At 52.8% G+C, this 12,651-nt stretch overlaps 4 protein-coding genes across 4 annotated transcripts; all 4 read right to left on the bottom strand.

Moving 5' to 3' along the window:
• Positions 1-43: 43 nt before the first annotated feature.
• ASPACDRAFT_119887 (phosphopantothenate--cysteine ligase CAB2) lies at positions 44-2,001 on the bottom strand. Its single transcript, XM_020196292.1, has 2 exons — positions 1,413-2,001; positions 44-1,363 (listed from the first exon to the last, which is right to left on the bottom strand). The coding sequence occupies exons 1-2, from the start codon at positions 1,594-1,596 to the stop codon at positions 303-305; spliced, it is 1,245 nt and encodes a 414-aa protein (XP_020056311.1). The 5' UTR covers positions 1,597-2,001; the 3' UTR covers positions 44-302.
• A 977-nt stretch (positions 2,002-2,978) lies between these two features.
• ASPACDRAFT_119886 (uncharacterized protein) lies at positions 2,979-4,682 on the bottom strand. The gene is made up of 4 exons (XM_020196291.1): positions 4,517-4,682; positions 4,334-4,464; positions 3,611-4,256; positions 2,979-3,505 (listed from the first exon to the last, which is right to left on the bottom strand). Exons 1-4 carry the CDS (start codon positions 4,595-4,597, stop codon positions 3,212-3,214), a joined length of 1,152 nt encoding a protein of 383 aa, XP_020056310.1. The 5' UTR covers positions 4,598-4,682; the 3' UTR covers positions 2,979-3,211.
• Positions 4,683-5,045: 363 nt separating this feature from the next.
• On the bottom strand, positions 5,046-7,130 carry ASPACDRAFT_119884 (multidomain presynaptic cytomatrix related protein). Its single transcript, XM_020196290.1, has 7 exons — positions 6,898-7,130; positions 6,770-6,845; positions 6,696-6,705; positions 6,446-6,636; positions 6,343-6,396; positions 5,571-6,272; positions 5,046-5,512 (listed from the first exon to the last, which is right to left on the bottom strand). The coding sequence occupies exons 1-7, from the start codon at positions 6,985-6,987 to the stop codon at positions 5,394-5,396; spliced, it is 1,242 nt and encodes a 413-aa protein (XP_020056309.1). The 5' UTR covers positions 6,988-7,130; the 3' UTR covers positions 5,046-5,393.
• Positions 7,131-8,537: 1,407 nt separating this feature from the next.
• ASPACDRAFT_1856539 (uncharacterized protein) lies at positions 8,538-10,297 on the bottom strand. The gene is made up of 6 exons (XM_020197489.1): positions 10,183-10,297; positions 10,058-10,124; positions 9,842-9,991; positions 9,716-9,777; positions 9,356-9,656; positions 8,538-9,290 (listed from the first exon to the last, which is right to left on the bottom strand). The coding sequence occupies exons 1-6, from the start codon at positions 10,272-10,274 to the stop codon at positions 8,808-8,810; spliced, it is 1,155 nt and encodes a 384-aa protein (XP_020056308.1). The 5' UTR covers positions 10,275-10,297; the 3' UTR covers positions 8,538-8,807.
• Between the last annotated feature and the right edge of the window lie 2,354 nt (positions 10,298-12,651).

The following is a 12,651-nucleotide window of genomic DNA, read 5'->3' as shown; positions in this document are numbered from 1 at the left end:
TGCGTTCAATGCCTTTTCTGCCGCCCCCAATCCGAGGGGGACAAAAAAAACGGGCTGTTCCTGACGACTATTTCCAATTAATCTATTCGAGGAAGCAATGGACCCTGCTGCACACAAATTTATGCTCATACTAGTTACTGTCTACAGTGTTTAAGCTACTCACACTAAGAGGTGTCCCTAGCTCCTTTCTCTCTCTCTCTCTCTCTAGACTCAGTCACAGACTCCGACTTCCAACAGCCGCAATAGTTTACTCTCTCTTTTCTCCTGCAACCCGCAAAACCACCACCATCTATGCTACAACATTATGCCGACCGACCGTACTGGGCAATCTTGTTGGAATGCAACTTAACCAGCTCAGGAATGATCAGACTCTCGATCTCGACCCCCTCTTCCGCGGTGGTGACCACCTCGGGGACTCGATCGGGGGCACCACCACTGCCACTGCCACTGCCGCCCCCACTGGTTTCTCCCGTCAGCGCGGCTTCGCCCGCCCGCTGTTTGGCTGCCTCGGCCAACCCGACCTGGTCTTCGCTGCCGGAAATGCTCTTGCTGCGCCGCGATTTGGGCACTCGGATCCAACGCTCATACGGAGGCTCCGGCGTGACAAATACCACCTCCCATTTCCGCGTCGCCAGCAGGTTGCCAATCACCAGGTGATGGGCATACCGTTCCAGGGCGGTTTTCGCCTTGTACACCAGCAGATTGGGGTCCGTCTCCAGCTTGAAGGACACCACCATGCTCCCATCCGGTGCCCAGCCGTCCACGAGCCGGTGGAGGAATTTGGGCACCGGGTCCAGGTCGATGACCAGTTTCTTGCTCCGGTTCGGCACCGGCTGCGGCTCGAGTCCTCCGGTGTATATGTCCAACGAATCTTCGCCCTGGCCGCTGCTTTCCAGGTGGCTTGGTAACTCCGACGACTGGATCTTGTGCTCCGACATGCGATCGCGGGGGATGAAAAAGTCGCTCACCGCTGCCGCCAGGTAGAATAGGGCGTTGGGGCCCAGGGGCTTCATCAACTGCGCCAGCGACCGCAGTTCGAACAGATACTCGGAGATGGTGGTGAAGGGGAGGAGTAGGAGGAGGTTGTTTCGCTTGGCGTATTTGTACTTGCGCAACACGTCGCGCATCTGATCCTGGTATTCCTTGCACACCACGACCGGGCGGTCTTCCGAGTCGGACTCGTCATCGTCCATAAAATCGAGGAAGCAGTTGGTCGAGTGGCTGTAGTGTCTCGAGTATGGCAGCAGACTGAACTGGCGGTGGAGGAAAATGACGGCATAGCCCTGTTGCAGGAAGTACTCCGCCGACACGGCACCTCGAGTGCCGGCACTGAAGTTGTCGATGAAGCGCACGGTTTGATTCTCTGCACACGGTTAGACGTGATTCCTGTGCGCAGTGCCCGGCTCACAAACCCAGAGGAACGGTGGTGCCTCCGGAAGTGACGAGGACCAGTCGCCGGCCCGCTTGGACATGCAAGTCCACGAAGGCGCGCGCCAGGGCCTCGTGCTTCGGAAGAGCTTTGGGAGGGGGGTAGTTGTTGAAGTAGACGGACTCAGCCTCCGCGGGGGTCATGTCTGCTGTCGGAGCGGACGACATATTGCGATCCGGCGAATTTCCTCGACTTCCGACCGACAATATCCTAGAGCTTCGTGGTCCAATGTTTCCCAATAGACTCCTAATGGGTCGCAAGTGATGCGCGGGAAGCGACGGATCGATGCGCGAGGTGAGCGGGTTCGATTGACCGCTCGTTTAGATAGAACCGATTCAAAGAGACAAGGATTGAGTCGGCGATCGATGGCGATCGATGTTGAACGTTGAACGAGTGGGGAGGATAGATGCGGACATGCGCTATTCTATGGTGAACTGAGGGGTTAGTCTTTGACACGAGGGAAACAGCAAAGAGATCAAAGGACACTCTCGCAGACTGTCACTTGATGGATGGCAAATACCTATTGACAAATTGATCCGTAAAGGCGTTGCTTGGTTGAACTGGAGTTGAACGAAAGGGCGGGGCCTCAACATTCTGACAGGGCGTGGAGGGGAGGGGCAGGGCAGTTGGAGCTACCGCCTTCGGAGTTATTCCTCGGTAGCATTTCCTCGGCATTGGCCTCGTTCATCCTCAGTAATTCTGCTTTCTGAGGTATCAGATTACAATGCTGATCAGTCAGACGGACACCAGCTGCCTCATCCCCCAGACGGCAGTGTCATCGCACAACCTCGGCTGATGGTCAAAATATGCCGACCAGATACAGCACCTATCACTGCGACCTCGCTCCAGAGCGCCAAAAATTACCGACAGTTGCTTCTTGCCAAGCCATGCGAACCATACAAACCATTTCAATCGCCGAACCGGCTGTTCAACGGCAGAGCAGAAACCCGTGGGGCATCCCAGGTCAAAATCCATCCATCGTTTGCAGACGACATGGCGTGGCTAGGCCGGCTATATGTCCACCAACTCCTCGTTGTTTAAGCTCGAGCTTCCGGATCGTCTGTCCGCGAACTCTGACTCCGGCTAACTCTGGAATTGACTGCACCACCACCAACACCACCCACCAGGATGATTGAAACGACCCTCAATACTGCCCAGTGTGTTGCGCAAGGATCCTAACCCGGGTCTTTGACTTTGTAGTTTAAGTACAAAAAGTCAAGCCCCCTTGTCGAGAGACATAGGTACATAGTAGAAGGTGTAGAATAAAACCAGCCGAACTCCACTCCACAGCCGGGAACCATTCATTGCGTCACCATTCCCACCATAAGTCACAGCCCGTTGCCGCAATCTAGAATCTCATCGACTCTCGTCGTCATCAAGTTTCAGACTCAATGGCTGTTGCAACGGTTCCGAGGTTCTCGACCGTGGTAGAACGGGGGCCCGCGATGGGGTGAAACGCGGGCGGGATGGTCGTGCTGTGCTTTGCTGTGCTGTGCTGTGCTGTGCTGTGCTGTTTCAAATTGAGATCCGTCAAACTTGAAGCAAGCGTCGCGCCCTGATGTGAGTTGTAGTTCTACTTTTCAACGTCCCACGGTACGGTACCAGAGACAAGATCACCAAATAATGCCCGAATGAAACAACAACCTACTACCTACTGCCCACCCGTCTCCTCCCCACCAGATATATCACACTCACAACGCAACAAGAATCCAATCTTTGCACGCTACAGACAAAAGACTATATACACAATGAGGCCACCACCACCCACCAACCAGGCCGTATTCACTCCTGACGCGGCCTCACAGCCTCCTGCGACGCCGGCGCATCGATATGCGCCGCCCAGTTGGTCAACGAGACATCCGCGGCCGTGAACCCGACGTCGTACTTGTCGTTGCCGCCGAACAGCATCGTGTTCGGGAACCCGGGGTCGAAGGGGGCGGCCAGGTCGATCTCCCGGATCTCCGCCTTGCTGAGCTCGATCTTCAGGGCGTCGATGTTAGCCTTGAGGTGCTCGACCTTCCGCTGGCCGACGATCGGGTAGATGTAGGGTTGTTTGTAGCGGAGGTAGGCGAGGGCCTTGGATTGAGGATTAGTTAGTCGGGGTTTGCACACACACACACACAGAGAGAGACAAAAGAACCATTAGGGAAAGAGAATCAAAGGCAAAGAAAGCAAACTCACAATGGCATAAAGATTCGTCCCCTTGCGCTCGGCGACCTTCTCCAACACCTCCGAGATCTTCAGATCCGCCTCGGTGGGCTTCGAACCCCGCCCGGACCCCTCATGCTGCTGGGCCTGGGCCTGCTGGCGGAACCGGCCCTGGCCCAGCGGGGCCCAGGGGGCGATCGCCATGCCCTGGTCGCGGCACATGGGGACGATCTCGCGCTCCATGTCGCGGAAGCCGGCGTTCCACTTGCCCTGGTAGACGGCGAAGGGGCGCAGGCCGTGGGCGCGGGCGTAGTCGTTGGCCTTGACGACGACCCAGGCCGGGGTGTCGGAGACGCCCAGGTAGAGGACCTTGCCGGCGGTGACGAGGGCGTTGAGCCCCTGCATGACCTCCTCGACGCCCGTGGTGAAGTCCCACCAGTGCACGTACAGCAGGTCGATGTAGTCCGTCTGCAGCTTGCGGAGGCTCGCCTCCACGGAGACGCGCAGCGACTTCACCGAGTTGCCCACGAAGTTGGACTGCAGCGGCTCCGTGTCGAAGTGCGCCGTCCGGAACCCCGTCGTGTACTTGGTGGCGATCACCATCTGGTCGCGGTTGTTGCGGAGTTGCATCCACTCGCCGATCCAGGTTTCTGACTCTTCGTACTGGTATGCGTTGGCACTGCATGTTTGGAAGATGTTAGTAATTAAGGGTGTAAGAGGAGAGGATGATGCTAGGACGGATGAGAAGGCACCCACGTGTCGATGAAGTTCCCGCCCTCATTGAAGAAGTAGTCCAGCAGAGCGAAGGTATCCTCTTTGCTACATTTGCCCATGAATTCCGTCCACGCTTCTCCGAAGTTCATTGCTCCCAAGCATAGCGGTGAGACCTGTCGACTTTAGCTTTTCAAGATCACGATGAGTTCAAAGGATAGTCCTTACCTTGACACCGGCGGTGGGAGAGAGAACCTGGTGGTAACCAAGTAGGCTCTTGGGCTTCGGGGCAATTGGGGCAAACGACATGTTGTCTAGATCTGGGAAAATATACGTGGAAATATAGTCAACTGAGAGAATGTTCAATGAGAGTGTTGTGCCGAGTACAGAGAGCCCAAAAGCGCGTATATATACCCTTTGGACCCTAGGCTCCAGAGGATTGCGAAAGGGTCCTTGACATGGCATGACGCAAGAAGGGTGGGGCCTAGTTTGAGTTATCGCCGAGCTCTAAGTCCTGTTCTGTCCTTGAGAGCATCGCCCATCTTGCAGCTTAAACTAGTGTGTAATTGGGTAGCAGTCAACGGCTGACCGAGCTCTCATGCTCTTAGTAACCAGACTTAGGACTCTCTATTCGTTACCTTTATGAATATGTAGAATGCCGGCAGGGTCCTGGAGTTCGTCGAGCCAAAGGAAGCTCAAGCTCCTGGTTCTTATCTCCGTCGTGCTGACAGCGCTAGTCCTGATCTGAACAGGTCGCGATAAGCCCCCGGCTTCCGCAGGATTTAAGCTCAAGCCCGGCGGAGATAAGCACGGTTGATTGTATAGAGTACACCTCCGAACAACATACGAGGAAACTCCTGTGGGTAGGAAGACGGCAATAACAGCTCGAAATGACACTTGTCATGATCAGAACAGCCAATTGGAAATCAGTCGTAAGTGGTAGTCAAAGAACCGAAATTGATCATTGTGCATTCAATAGAGGTTATACGAAGAGACATTGGTAGATTTGAATACATCCAATCTGCTGATAGACCCTTTCCTTAAGGAAGCCATTTGGTGTAAATGATGAGGGGGGAAAAAGAGAGCTGTAAAGTCATAGCCCTGATCAAGGCAAATAGCGACTTCGTAAGGCCTGGCTAAAAGTGCTCATGCGGCTTGCCATTCCTCCATGCTGCATATTGCTCATCAGAGCCTCTTCGAGCGCCGACTGCGTAACGCTGGCATCTGTAGATGGGCAAGAATTTTAGCATGCATCCAGAATCCGTGAGCGCACAAAGCTTACCATCCAGGTCACTAAAGCTACTTCCCATACTAGGCGTCCCATCGCTGGTCTCTCGACCCGCAGATGCAATCGACCGCCGCGGACTGAAGGGGGTCAGCTCGGCGGCACGACGGGGGCTCAGAGGGCCGCCGCTTTGGTGCATGTGTCGCCGGCGATCGGTAGCTGGATGCGATACTGGGACTCCGGAGCTGACAGAGCTCGTGGATGAATCCGCGGTAGGAGACTTTCTGACTGTATGGAGTTGTTCCGTGGGGCGTCGATTGGAGACGGCAGGTACGTCCTCCCCGTTCATCCGTAGCGTGGCATTGAGATCCGAGCCTGAGGGATGGTGGGGGGTATGGGCTGGACCGGAGGATAGGGGAAGAAAAGCTGGTGAATCATCGTCCTCCTCCTCCTCATCTCGCAATCCTGGCTTATACATCGAGAATTTGCCGAATGGTCTGAATCTGAGTCCCCGTCGGCTGTCCACTCGCTCGTCCTCCTCGGACGCGGACTCGGACGAGCTGGACGTCAAATCTTCCTCCTCGAGAGTTGGCGACTTTGGAATCGGGGGATCTCGTCGGCTGGCCGGTGGCCGTGAAGCATGGGCCTCGCGGCCTAGCTCTTTTGGCTCGGAAGTAGGTGGTTCGTCGCGCAATGGCTCTCGGGCGGGCTTTAGTTGATTGATGGTTGTCGTCGAGCTCGTGCGTCTGGGGATCGGGGCTTCTTGTCCTCAGCACCAGGCGTACAGTGACAAGTTCAATATGGACAATCTTTGAGCTATGCAACTTACCTCGTTGCGGCAGGGACTCCTTCTGTTGCGCCAGGCAACTTGGAGCTCTCGGAGCTTTGAGCAGTCAGCATACGAAACCAAATCGGATCAGAGAAATCCATACCATTGCTTGCGGCAGCTTTAACTTGACCGAGAGCAGCACTGCCGGATATCGAGCCGGGAGCGGGCGATGTAGATGTCGACTGCGTGGTCGGCACTTTGCGCATTTGCGCGCGCACTTGCGATAGCTGACGGTCGTACAGCCATGCTGCCTGCTGGAGTAAGAACTGAAGTGTGACTTCGAAGTGGTCTGCTCTGTGACCAGACAAGAGTCAGCACGTCTGTGAAACTGAGGGGTATTTTGTGTCCGGTACAATGCTTTCCCTGGGCCCGTTAGCCGTTATTGTACGGTACCTAGTATGGGGTGGACGTTCCATGAAGGACTCACAATCTAGATCATCGCCTTTCGAGGGCCGCGAAAGAATGTCCCAGAGAGCCTGATCCTTAGCTGCATTCCATTCCATCTACTGAAGTCAGCGCTGGCTCTATCTCCGATGAAATAGGCTAAATAAGTACCGGGGGAGGATCCACAAAATCCCCCCGGGGGCATGGCAGGCGGATAAAGACGGTGAACTTGGTGTCCCCGGAATGATTCAAAGGGGTCATTGTAGCTACCACTCTGTGTTATGTTCTTCCTAAATTCAGCTTGAATAGTCAGAGCGATAGCTGATAATAAAGCGTAATATGGCAACAGCAACCTTGACCCACTACCGTTGAGCATGTGAAAGATAGGAAGCCTCTTGATGATGGTGATGAAAGCGGTGGAGTGACGGATGAGCGCCACACGGGATGTTGTTGGGCTGGATCATATCGTGGCCGTGCTCGGCTGCCACACACGTGGCGGTGCACCTGTAGAGGCAGCCAGGGAGCCTGGCATCTAGCTGGACACCTCTACATATTCGATTCAATTAACAGTTCTAGTGACTAAGAAATATGCCCCAGCATTCGGTGGAATTTGATGCTGATTTTGTATGACATTGAATTACTCTCTGCGTAGCAGCATTCTTCACAGGCACAGAGAAATGAAAGGTGAACAATCAAGATGTAAACCTCAATCCTAAAGGATATACAGATTGAAAAGAGACAATTGCTTTCGCACCTTATCTTGGCAAAGGCATAGTCTATAAGCAACTGGGTTACATCAATCCTACTGTATGTGTAATTGGAGAGGCTTTCCTAAGTAAACACCAGCTTATATATCTTCCACCCCAACCGATCTAAATACATAAAAAAAAATCAAGTTTATCTGAGAAATGATGTCTCATCCACAATGAAAGCTTCTGACCATCAACTCAGTAAAGCAACCTTTCTCAGAGCATATCACCAATATATCTAGTAACCCAACTATGTAAGCTATGAGTATTTCGATCTCCCCCTCGCAAGATTAGCAAAGGCCCCAGCAATTATAGACATCTGAAACCTGCTAGCGTCAGATAAGTGGGAATCTCCTAGATCCACAAGTCAAGTGGGCAGTGGGCATTTGGAGAATTCCCATCAAAATCCAGAGACGAGATACTTCTTATAGCAGGTCGAGATGCAGTGCACGCCATGCGTCCATTTGTAGTGATAAAAGCCTTGGAATAAGTTCTCCAGCGGAGATATTGCAGCTTGTACTACTCATAGAAGAGTGGCTGCTAACTACCTAACAGAAACCCTAAGCACATGGCAGAAAGCGTCGTGCAGGACAGAATAAGCTCACTAGCCCACATGCAAAAGTATGGTTTGCTCCACCTGAGGGGGGATCTCGGATGTGGTGTGTGCGACCCGGTCTATGGCCTGGAGCAGAAGCAGCCTATGAAGAGCTTGAGTTGATTATGCATTGCCATTGTCGTGAGGTATTAAATAAAGAGATTCTGTTTAATGATAGACAATAAAGTCATAGAAGGAGTCAGCATCGTTCCATCTGTGCCAAGATCAACGTCGTAATCGCGGAGCGCGAGATCGGAAAATCTCGATCTCGGCTAGCCCACCAAGTGCAAGCTAGCCTCTCGCGGGCTGACGTACTCCCTCTTTCGCCTTACACTGTGGACGTGGGACTTCAAATAGTATTAATAACATTTTGACATTCCAGGATAAAATCACCGCTGATCACTGAATCGACTCCATAAGGACTGCTGACGCATCCTATTCCATCTCCTCGTGCACATGAGTAGTAACTGGGCGTGGGACGAGGCAGCATGGATGATCGGAGAAATAGATTAACACTGTGTGGATTTGGCCGAAGCGATAGTCTGTTCTACCGGTCAAGGTGGGAATTGTAGCGGAGATGGGCAGCTGAATGAGACCCCGTTAGCTGTGCGAGAGTCTCGACATTGTGCTGGATACCCATGCCACGGTTGCCCCGATCATTGCCGAGCTGTTTCCCCCACGCATTCGCTTGCCTCGCTCGGTACATCCTAAGCATGCTCTCCAGCATAGCCAGCTGATCAACCTTTCTGAATGACTATCTCCGTAGTTTTCCGAATGAACTGGTCATCATGGCCGTCCGACTGGGACCATCCACGATCTCCACTCTCCTGCGATGACCCCGCCGATTTGATCACGCTTCTGCCCATCCCACCCATCTCAATAATGTTCTCCTCGCTCTCCGACGGTGATAGTATCTCCGTGCGGACCGCACGGGACTCGTAAATGCTCGGAAAATGTCGAGTGGAACGCGTGCCGTTGCCCGGCCTGGAGCGGGTTTCGTTGGTGTGAGCATTTGTCCCATATCTCGGGTCGTTGTAATTGCCTTGGTCGACATAATTGCTCGATTTGAGGAAGGAGATTGTGGATCGCGCCAGAGACCACACAAAAGGCAGGTTCGTGACGTACATGCCGATGGAGGCCTCTCGCAGGTACCAGAACTGATAGCTGGTGTCGTAAATATCCCGAAAGGTGAAATATTTCGAAGTGATAGCACAAGCAAGCTGGGTACAAGTCAGAAAATCAGTCAAAAGTTTGTAGGGCGATGTAAGATGCAAGTCGGACGTACCACAACGATGCCCATTGAGAAGACAACGATGACCGGCAGCTTGGTCTTCCACGCCATCTGCGCGCGGGCAAACATCGGGAGCATGACACAGAGAATTGCAACATCAGAACTAATGTTCATAGCCGCTTGCACAGCCTCGTAGATACGATAAGTCGAGCAGATTTCGTTCGGGGGAGGAAGGGTCCAGTAGCCGGACAAGTAGGGCCTGCACTCGAGGAATAGTACCAGCTCTGAACTGATCCATCCGCACAGCGTATATATAGCACAAATCGTCACCACACGATTTTGCCATAGATTTTTTCTGTGGTTATTCCCGTCAGGCACACACTCTGGCTCGAAGTCGATGGATGGCTAACTTACGTCAGTCGGAAGTAGACCATCAGCATACAAGCCTTCAGTAAGTAAATCGTGCAGAGCTGGCACTGGAACATGGCTGCGTTAGGTCTCATTTCGCAGATGCGCCATGGTGGAAAGACTGTACCATACATTTTCCGAAGCAAACTCGATCTTGGATCCTTTGACCCTCGCCGCGATCTCGGCGGCGGTGAATGTTTCATATTCTCCAGGCTTGTATAGATTGCTTCCTCCTCCCTCCGCAATCTTGATGTTGGTGACGGCAAATGCTGTATAGAAAGCCTAGTCGGAACAATGACTTAGCGTCGGGCCATAAGGTCAAGCCCGTTAGTCTGCAAGCAAACTTACCACCGCCGCAATCATCAGGTAATCCTCGACCTGAAACACCCAGCGCATTCTGAGCCATCGCCCATATCTGTAAGACAAGTTAGCAATCAACAACCAGAAATACCGAGTCAGCATCTGGTACATACAATCGCACGACAAACAACAGCATTGCGATGCTGTACATTACCCAGGTGGTGACCACCAGATCATGCGCAGAGCCACCGCCATCACTGGCCATTATTACAACGAGGGTTTTATGAGGATAGCATAGTAAGGTACTCAGTATTGGAGAAATGCTAGGCAGTAACTTCTTATGAAAAGGGAGACAGAGGTGCAACAAGTTTAGAGGGGTATAAGGTGCTTACACAAGTTCGACCCACATCAGACTGAAGAATTGGCTGGCCGCTGCAGGATTCCAATCTATTTAGTACATCCTTCATCCGCTCTTCTGGCAAGTCGCATGGCATGTACGGCCGGAGTGGTGGCGAATCAGCGTCGATGAGCGTGTAGGTAGCCCTCCCTGGCCAACTGCCGACTGGATCTAATTTTGCTGGACATCAATCTCTGACACGGTGGGCTGTCGTTGCCAGCCTTGAGCGCAGGTGCCCCCTGAATTAGCAACAGACCTGGCGGGACCGTATTTGGAATTCGCACGCCAGGCACGCTGGTGGAGGAGACTGACGAACAATGACATGTATGCTGACACGCACAACTTATGCAGCATGCCAGCTGTTCAATGCATCAGAACCCATAGCCTAGGTAGGGTCGCCTGATCATCCATCATCGTGTTACTAAAGAGGTCGGGGTTCTCCGTACCCAGACCCAAGATCCACCAGGCTGCTGGCTAAGTCAGGACTCAGGGAGATGAATCGTGACGATCCGATCATTATTTCCCAGAAGCACCACGGTGCTGGTCCATACCCACTGCAATTCCTTCGTTAAGGGCCGCATGTCTTGATAGGCTCATTGAATGTGGGCTGCAATACGTAGTGGCCTGTCCATTGTTCTCCGCCGAAGTCCACGAGTCATGATGAGAGAAGTGGGAGAACGGGCGACCTTGAGTGGGATTCATTCGGACGTAAATTGAGTAGCTGCGTGTTCCTCCTCCACCACAACGTGGAACGGCAATCATAAGATCGCAGGTAGCCGGCTAAACTTTCGAAAGGCTAGAAGCTGATTGGAAGTTTTGTGGCAAGTCGCAGTTCGTAGTTCTTCCCTTCAAGGCCCCGCAAGTGGCCGACTAGGACTGTAGTCGATTCAAAATAGCTTTAGCCTGGGTTCTGCCACCGTGTATTCCGGAGTACTGCTATAGCATGGTATCTGCGATGCCGATGATAGGTGGGGGGCCTCCTGTCTCTCAATTTGGTCCGGGTATCGATGCGGGTTGTCGGTCTAGAGCCAGCTTCGACTAATGCAATGGGGAAAGGTGCGATGGAGTATGATTCTTAGCATGTGACTAGTCTACCAACGTGGGGATGGCTTTGGACCGTGGCAATGAACGGACTGGAATGAAAGGCCAATGATAGCCAAGGAGAGGTAGAGGGGAACGAGAGGACAGAGAGCGACTGGAGCAGACGGAAGGGCGGGTAAACCTCCCGGTCAAGCGGGGCACGTGCTGGCTCCATACATGCTGAGGTATTGTACATACAGTACAGTACTGTACAATTCTGTCATTCCACCAAGAGGACAAGTACTTGATAGGGAGCTGCTCCGAACGTGCTGGCGTTAGATCGGACTGTGGTGGTTTCAACCAGGCTGACCAATCAATAGTGTACTGTTGAAGACCTGAATAGCCTAGTAGTCTTCAAGGTTTCTCTACCCTCACGCCATAAATGCGACTTGAGTTAGTTTTAATCTCAACAAATCTGGCAGCAGCTCATATCGGAACGGCATCGGCGGCACCACTGCAGACTACTTCGAGTACCTACCGGCCTCATGGCCCGTCTTGGTCTTAGCGTCCCTCTTCGCGTCTGAACTAAACTGCACCTGCAGCAGAGCAGAAGAAAAGAACAATTGCACCCCTGCTCACGTCGCACCCGTGCTATGAACATCTCTGGAACGGGAATAAGCTAGAAGACCGGGCAGCCTGACAGGGCTAGCAAAGAAGGTTAAACCACGGAGGCGTCGATGTCTGCAGGGAGCAGATGGCAGATGGCACGCAGCATCCATGGGTCAGCAACGGGAGGCCGGAGTTAAGTTGGTTCTTAGACAAATTCGCTAAGCATTGCTAAGCCCACCTAAGCATTGAGTGGCGGCTTGTCCCGGACTCCCGGCCGACAAAAGTTCTGGGCGGAAAAGAAAAAAAAACGCATTAAAAAAAAAAATTCAGACTGCCAAGATAATAAGTGAGTTCTGACAATCTTGAACTTAACCGGCTTGGCAATGAAAAAGGAAGACTATGTCCGTCGCTACATTGATTAAAGGATTGGCTGATAACTCATTAGCTCTATAAGCAGGGTATCATATCCCTCCCAACTACTCCGTACCTTTTTTTCTTCTTTTGTTCCTTCTCCCGACATGCAGGCTGGGCCAGCTCAACTCTCGACCTAATCTCCTTATCTACTGCTGTTGCTCTCTCGGAATTCGCCGCTACCTCCCTGCTCGAGAGGAACAAC

Source organism: Aspergillus aculeatus, assembly GCF_001890905.1.
Source record: "Aspergillus aculeatus ATCC 16872 unplaced genomic scaffold ASPACscaffold_8, whole genome shotgun sequence".
Lineage (NCBI taxonomy): Eukaryota > Fungi > Ascomycota > Eurotiomycetes > Eurotiales > Aspergillaceae > Aspergillus > Aspergillus aculeatus.
Note: the sequence above shows the minus strand (reverse complement) of the source record. Positions and strands in the feature narration are given on the sequence as shown.